The sequence below is a fragment of the Dufourea novaeangliae genome, unplaced genomic scaffold, assembly GCF_001272555.1.
Source record: "Dufourea novaeangliae isolate 0120121106 unplaced genomic scaffold, ASM127255v1 scaffold11, whole genome shotgun sequence".
In the NCBI taxonomy this organism is placed as follows: Eukaryota; Metazoa; Arthropoda; class Insecta; order Hymenoptera; family Halictidae; genus Dufourea; species Dufourea novaeangliae.
The window spans coordinates 1,252,104-1,259,996 of NW_015373895.1; the positions used below are offsets into that span (position 1 = coordinate 1,252,104).

Consider the following 7,893-nt stretch of genomic DNA (forward strand, 5'->3'; position numbering starts at 1 on the left):
ATGATTTACTTATGGAAATGATAATATGCTTGACTTATGATATGAAACGTTTCAAACTTTGACTCGAGGTGATGAATATTTGAGGTTTCAGTTATTATCCATTTAGTTACTATTATCAATTATTTACCCTTCTTCCCTCGCAGTCCCGAAAGACGCCGACATCGATTCTCGGCCAACAATACAAGTACACAGGTACAGTCACACATGAATAAAAATTCAAACTATGTTGTATATTAATCTATATTTGTATGTTTTGTCATTAGAAATGTTAAATAGCATATAAATATATTATCACAACATATTTACAGAGTATTTATTATAAATATTATGATATCGCAATATAATCGTATCTGAAATATCTTAACAGATAGATTTGCTTAATAATTATGATATGATTTAATCCTCACTACGCTTACACACTTGTTAGTAGGGCTATAAAAGTATAAATAATCTCACATAACAAGATACAAGTATCAAAATAATTTGAATGGAGGAATGAATGGACCCCTTCATTTTAGAAATGTTTGTGGTAGAACATTGTTCCAACTGCGTCTGATGCACATAGTGTAAATTGTTAGAAAATGTTTTGTAACAACAGATTCTTGTTACAAACTGTTTGTCTTCTTAAAGCTACTATGTCGCACTGTATAAGAAATTCCTTGTGTCTAAAATATGAAATGAGTTTGGTTAGACTAGTCTTGTGCGGTTAGCAGCGTTAATAATTTGTAACGCTCTTTTTACTCTATACTAAAACATAAATTAGTGCGATTTTTTGCAATTTTTTCCCGCCTCAACTATGTGTCTCTCTTCAATTAGATTTCTTTTACGTATTCTACAGTCTTCCGCTTTTAGTCAATATTCACATATTGACCTGTAACTGTAGCTGTCTGATGATATCTGCGTCTACCAGCGAAATCTTCGTTCTCTTCATTCAGCTGAGCTGAACATGTTTCGACTCCTGGATGGACTGGTGTAACAACAATTTGTTCGTAGTCATAAATTGTCCTCCTAAAATAAAAGTTAACAGTATTGCAATTTTCTTAACAGTTCACCTATGGAATAATAGCGAGTAAATTTACTTAATATACGGTCGCTAAGTATTGACAACCGAAAAGTTTGTTAATACGTTTTCGGGTAGAAAAATGTTAAGATATTCTTTAAAATATAGTAAATTATTATGTTTCAAATATTGATTACCCCATAAGCCTCAATAGTGACGTCTTTAGCCAATTAAAGAATTTAAATTCCGATGAAACTCCAGGTTTAACAGCGGGATTAGCATGACCAACGTAACTCCATACAAGGAAAACAACGACGATATTGGCAATAGCATAGCCCCAATGAACAAGAAACATTATAAGTAACTTTATAAGGCACTGTAAAATAAGTACTCGTTAAAACTATGTTTACAAAAAATATTTAAGGAACATACATGGAAACTTACACCTAACAATGAAAGCCATCTGTTACAAAAGGGACTGTACCAGTTTCCTAACTTATTGTGGATGTGAATTTTTCGCTCAGAATTATCTGCAGGGCTAACATTTTCATCGATGCTTGGCGAGGAGTCTATGTACACGTTATTTTCAGAGATGCTTGGATTCCTCTATAATTTGATAATTAATCTTTTATTATTTTAACACAATGATTTAACAATTGCATATACTTACGAGATTTTTATGTCTTATTCTTTCAGGAAACAAGCTATCCAAATCATTGTCCGCATCTGGTAATGAGTTATTTCTACTCGCAGAGCTGTAATTTCGGTCAAATGTTGGAGATTGTGTTCGAAACCTTTGTTCCCGAATCAATTGTATATCAAAGGTTTGTGCAAGAGCGAAATACGCATAATCCAAACACGCATAGGTCAGGAGAAAAGGCATTGTAACAATTGGCGCGAGTGTATTAATCTGGCCAGTAATAATGAACGTTAATGTAACAACAGCGACCACTAACATCGCATATACAGGTACTTTGTTCGGTCCTCTCTAGAAATTTTATTTTATTTTATTATTATATAACTGAATAGTCGAATAACTCAATTCAAAATGTTCTTGACTCACTCCTCTTTGTAAACAACTCATTCCTGGTATAACATTTTGACTAGCAATGGACTGAAGAACACGGGGTGTACCGTACATAGCACCCAGACAACTACTAAATGATGACACATAAAGACCAGCCAATAACAATACTGAAAACGCTGACACCGTCGATGCAATCATAAAATTCGTCAGAAGTGCGTTACGAGTGCAAGTTGCCGCAAGAAACATGGTAAAACATAAATATAAAAGGGTTCTGAAAGTAGATGAAAAGTTTAGTACCAAATTTATGATGGATATGTACATTATGATCCATATCTGTTTAATTCTTCTTCTTAAATATGTAGTCATGAAACCTACCCAGTTCCAACGGCAGCTAAGGTACCATTAGGAATATCAGTGGATGGATGTCTTAAGTCTCCACTCATATTAATACCAGCTAAAACACCTGTTACTGTAGGAAAAAATACACCAAAAACTGTGAACCAACTATATCCATTCTGATAGTTGGGAAACGTGTTATTTTGTAAATTTCCTGATAACCAGCCCTCGAACCCTTTCTCTACAATGTTTATAGAATTATATAGGTGTTGAATTAAGTATACAATATTACAAAGCACAAAGTATCTCGTCTTACCACTATTCACATGAGTAAAACTTCCAACCGTAAAGTCTACTCCAGCAAGAAGTAAAATTAACAAGAGAATAAATTGGAGTTTTATGACCCACTTGACACCAGCTACATTAATAATAGACAACAAGATAACAGCTGCACAAGCAAATCCACGTTCTGTCCATGCGGATTCTAAGTGTACCAAACCAGCCATAGATTCTCCGAAACCTAACACATTGAGTGCACAACCTACCGCCTAAAACAATGTTTAACAGAAATGCGGTAAATAATGTTATTCCTTTCATAAACTACATTACCTGTCCAAAACAGTATAGTAATCCAATAGATCCACCAAATCTTGATCCCAACACATGAGATAGTAAAAAATAAACTCCTCCGCTTTCAACTCGACAACGCTCGCATATTCCCACAGCAGACAATACAGTTACTAATGCAATACACACTGAAAGATTTACAAAATATATAAACTTTTCCATGTTTCTAAATTTAATTGTTATTGACGACTGTTATTTTTACCTGTACATAATATTATTAGAATTGCATTAAGAACACCAGCTTGTCCTACTATCCAGCCTGATCTTAAGAACACAATAACTCCAAAGATATTTATAAGACAAGATGTAAATACACCATCCCAAGTTCCAAATAATACAGGTTGGGAGATAAAAAAGTTTGATTTCCACCAAGGATCAGAACTCTAGAAGGTATATAAACAGAAAATTATAAGTATTACTTTTCTTGTTACAATCACTCACATATTCTTGTGCAAATAACTCGTTTGCTCCAGTCTGATACATTTCCGGTCCAAGTTCTTCGTACTCTCCATTATTCCTTCTCATTTCATTATTTCTTTGAGTTTCTGCATTATGCAAGCCATACTTGGACCAATCAATGTCTCTATTGCTTGTGGCATCCCCATTTGTAATTTGATTTCTTTCATTGGTCTCCATGTTTTTATTCATATAAATGCTTTGTACAACAATTGACTACTTTTATTAACAATATCAGTCTTATTTCTTCAATTCCGCCTTTGTAAATGTAGTATACAATATATTGGTAGACAAATAAAGCTCTGTCTAAAATTCTTCATCTTTACACAGTAGTTTATAATAAATATAAAGCATTACTTAACACTTTTGAAGTACAATTTTACAGCTGACATGAGATTAACAAAACAAAAATTAAGTAACTTTATGTCAAACCAAAGAAAAAATGTTGAATATATTTAATGTTTGTTGTTACTCTTTATTAGGATAGGTTAGTATACGATTCATCTGCTTAAATGAAGCAGTGATTATTATATTATTTAGTCCTTCACAGTACTATCGTGACTTCGTGAATTCATTTTTTTTGCTATGTTCAATTAATCTCTTATATCAGTCTTATCGCCGTAAATGTATCACCTAGTGGTGACGTGTTTTCCACGATAGAATTGGATAGAATCAGATGGAATCAGATAGAATGACTATTTTTGATGTTTCTAACGTATTATATATATATATACATATTTACATACATATATATAATAGCTAGGCGCTGCGATTGGAGCCAACGCTACCGCGGGAGCTCGGCCGGCAGACTCGCGCTCTGATTGGTTAGGGTTTTTAAGCCTCGGATAACATTTTTGCTAAGGAAAAAGTTGTTTCAAATCATCCCAGAAACCCCTCATTTCCGGGAGTTGAAGCTACTTGGAGACACTCTGTATACAATTGTTTAATTTAGTCGTTACTACTATTGTTATCACGATTTATGTATGAATAAATGATAAAGTAGTGAGAAACAAACTAATTGAATTTAATGAAAAACTTACAATGTATATAAGATTTGGTGGTCACAGATTATTCTATGAAAGAATTTAATAAACATAATTTGGTTTTAAAATATACATTTATTCGTATCATTTATAGGTTATAAACAAAGCATATCCACATAAACGTATTAACCTAGAAAGACATTCATTTACGACAGTCATTCATTTCATGAAGGTAGAAAATCCAGATAATTTCAGAATTTATTGAGGTCATTGTTCGTTCGTAACATAACGTCTAACACACAGTCTGAAAATACAGCTACACACTTTTCATTCATGTACTCTGTCAAAACATTCACACAAAACAAAACATACGCTTTTTTTCCAGTGTTTTTTAGAACTAGATTCAAGGTAATATAACAATAATTAATAGTTCTATCTCACCAAATATTAATTTGCGTATTTACAATAATATTCATGCTCCTCTTCTCCACTTTTCTCCATTACTGAATTTGGTCATTTCTCGACCACTCACACCACACGTGCCAATTCCTACTCGGCCGTTTACGTTTTCTGGTGTGGCAAATATACTCTTTTTAATTACACCTTTTTTCGAAGACTGCGATAAAAAATGAATTATGAGTAATTGGATCATTCGTAAATGAATAAAACTGTTTACCAGTACTACCTTGTTTGTAAATGCTAGCCATTTGTTCTTCTCCATTTCACGTTCTTCTTCAAGCTCTTTGAATCGCTGAAGTTTCCTTTGTTTCTTCTTTTTAAGATATTCTCTCTGTTTATTAGGATCTGAACCTGCTACAGCAGCTGCTTGCATTTTTCTGCAAATTAATAAAAGTATTACTCACTAAAAATGCATTTTTATCTCCAGATCATACTGCTACATGATTACTTTTTTTGCCAAATGTAAAAAGTTTTAGGGATTTTGAAGTAAGTAAATGAATATTAAGTATCATAAACACCGTTTAAATTGTATATTAAAGGAGTTAATAATTTAATACATGTCGGTAAATGTATACACTTATTTAATATGTCCAAACAATTTTAATGACTGTAAATTACAGCTATAAATTCGCTCAATTGTTAATCTTATGTGTTATTTTAAATCTCACTGTATATTTTCTATTATGCAATTGTAAAAACCCTATTTATTGTACTTAACTTTCAATTTAATTTGGCTCAGGTACTACAAAATATAACCATATATACATATTTTCAATATTTCAACAAAAATTTGTTAGTTCGTGTTACCTTTTCCTGGTGTCCGGCGATGTACACAGATAGTGTAATACCACAAGACAAATGAACAATAATGGAATTTCAGATCAAGGCACACCAAACAGTGGAGTAATTATCATGGCCAATTTGGGATAAAGGAGTAAGGAGAAAAGTCAATGATTAGTGATTATTATTTCCTATAAAACTTAAGATAACCCAGAATGTATCCCAAAAAGTGATACGCACTTGAAATTAGGGGATTATGTTAATACTAAACCAGTAATATATAAATGAAATATTAAGAGCTACTTTATGAATTACTTACTTTGATTTTTGATCTGCCCAGTCTGATGCTGGCCTTTTGGCTACTGACTTTAATTGACTGAGCATTGTGACATCTGTGTTTTTATATTCATTAAATGTTACATTAACAACACCTTCTTCGCTTATTGCATCTATGGTTGCCTCATAATATCTGAAAAAGTATATGACAACAATGAGGGGTATGCTGTTTTTTATTAACCCGGGAGTAGACGCTCTATGATCAAAAAGATCAATGTTGTCTTTTATAACTTAGGTATGTGCACAGAGCATCACCTCAATCACCTTGCGACGTAAACAAGACAGATCATGCCTGCAGCAACAGTGGAAGACTTTGGATCATACTTTAACACATAAAATCGTCGATTGGAAAGATCAATGCGTGCCTACTCCTGGGTTAACTATAATTCAGTGATTAATATTTTCATCATTGTTGACTTTACCTAAATGTAACAGTTGAACTTAAAATTATAATCATATACTATTACTTTTAGATTTATCAGTGTAAAACCTGAAGAGATTAAATAAGAAAAGAAATAGAGAACAATGTTTACCTGATACTGTTTATTGATTTATAGACAATCACGTATGATATAAATGCATAAATATCTGTAGCCTATTCATTGGTAGACTGCTAATGTTTATGTAAATACATGTTCCAAATACTGAGATATTTTGGTAGGCTTGATTTATTTATTTGCTGCATCGATTTATCGACAATTATGAATGCATAGAATTTACACTTTAGTTATTAAGTACAAGTGTTAACTTTATGGATTACTTACTTGCCATCCTCGCTCCACGGTGCCATGCATTGGTCACCGACCTTCCATTTATTGGCCAGAACTGCAAGTAAAATAGGATCTTTAGCATCCATGCCATTGGCTTGCCTTTTTTCCTGTTGTTGTGATTTAACTAGATCATGTGTTAGCTCTATTACTTCCTCGAGATCAATTTTCAGTTTCAGGAGTTCTTCATTTGTGGGATCCGTAGTGAGCGCCGCTTCCACCTGAATCGATGAAAACCAAAATTCATTTGTCACAATGAGCCCGTAAACAACAGGAGAATTGCCAAAAATGGACTCGCCATTCCACCATTTGCGATAAGGTTAAGCAAAGAAAAAAATTTTCACCTGCTGAAGCTGCAGTTTATAATTCTGTAAATCGTCCATGACGAGGCCTGTGCCAGCAGCGTGTTTTTATTAGCTATTCTTTCCTTTCTGGATGCTACTGTTGGCTACTGTCAGAAAAGCGAATAAAAGCGAACACTAATGAACACCGTGAACACCCTCTGCCCTCTCCGTTATGTATATACACGAACTTGATAAACTTGAAATAACCCGTAAGATGGTGCTTCTATACCGCGTGACTTACAAAATAGTAAAGATTCACAAATCTCTTTTATATTGATATGTATCAAAAGTCTTTTTATCTGACTGAGAATAAAATATTTTCAGTTAATTGTTCATCTATCTTCTCTAGAATCACTATATACGCCAGACATATTAATTGTCAGTCACAGTCATTAAGGGTTAAGCTGCATACAATATGCATTTATGGGAATATAATTTGTATGTTCCAGTATTTTTAATTGACGCTTTACATAATTCTTTAAAATGTATGTATGTATGTATTTATTTATTGAAGACCCTAGGCTTTACTCAAGCCCATGGATCTAAATATTACAGGAATAATCAAATATGTACAGTAATTTTATATGTTAATGTTATAAATAAGAAATTTTTGAATTAATTGTAATTCTTTCACGCGAGGTTTGACCAGAAACATATCAAGAGATAAAGGTAGTTGCCATCCACATCGTTTGAGGTTTCTAATTAATGTAGTTCGATGACGTTCTAATAGGGAGCACTGCCATATCACATGGTTTAAATTTTGCGCGGAGAGACCGCA

The 7,893-nt window shown here is 33.0% G+C and overlaps 2 protein-coding genes across 2 annotated transcripts; both read right to left on the reverse strand.

The window, feature by feature from the left end:
* Window positions 1-435: 435 nt before the first annotated feature.
* On the reverse strand, window positions 436-3,809 carry LOC107190563 (solute carrier family 12 member 8). Its single transcript, XM_015579389.1, has 10 exons — window positions 3,432-3,809; window positions 3,193-3,373; window positions 2,973-3,118; window positions 2,680-2,911; window positions 2,403-2,604; window positions 2,064-2,298; window positions 1,671-1,988; window positions 1,445-1,606; window positions 1,198-1,376; window positions 436-1,008 (listed from the first exon to the last, which is right to left on the reverse strand). Exons 1-10 carry the CDS (start codon window positions 3,636-3,638, stop codon window positions 849-851), a joined length of 2,022 nt encoding a protein of 673 aa, XP_015434875.1. The 5' UTR covers window positions 3,639-3,809; the 3' UTR covers window positions 436-848.
* A 991-nt stretch (window positions 3,810-4,800) lies between these two features.
* Window positions 4,801-7,282, reverse strand: LOC107190814 (survival of motor neuron-related-splicing factor 30). The gene is made up of 5 exons (XM_015579701.1): window positions 7,116-7,282; window positions 6,769-6,992; window positions 5,988-6,137; window positions 5,115-5,265; window positions 4,801-5,045 (listed from the first exon to the last, which is right to left on the reverse strand). Exons 1-5 carry the CDS (start codon window positions 7,152-7,154, stop codon window positions 4,902-4,904), a joined length of 708 nt encoding a protein of 235 aa, XP_015435187.1. The 5' UTR covers window positions 7,155-7,282; the 3' UTR covers window positions 4,801-4,901.
* Window positions 7,283-7,893: the final 611 nt, after the last annotated feature.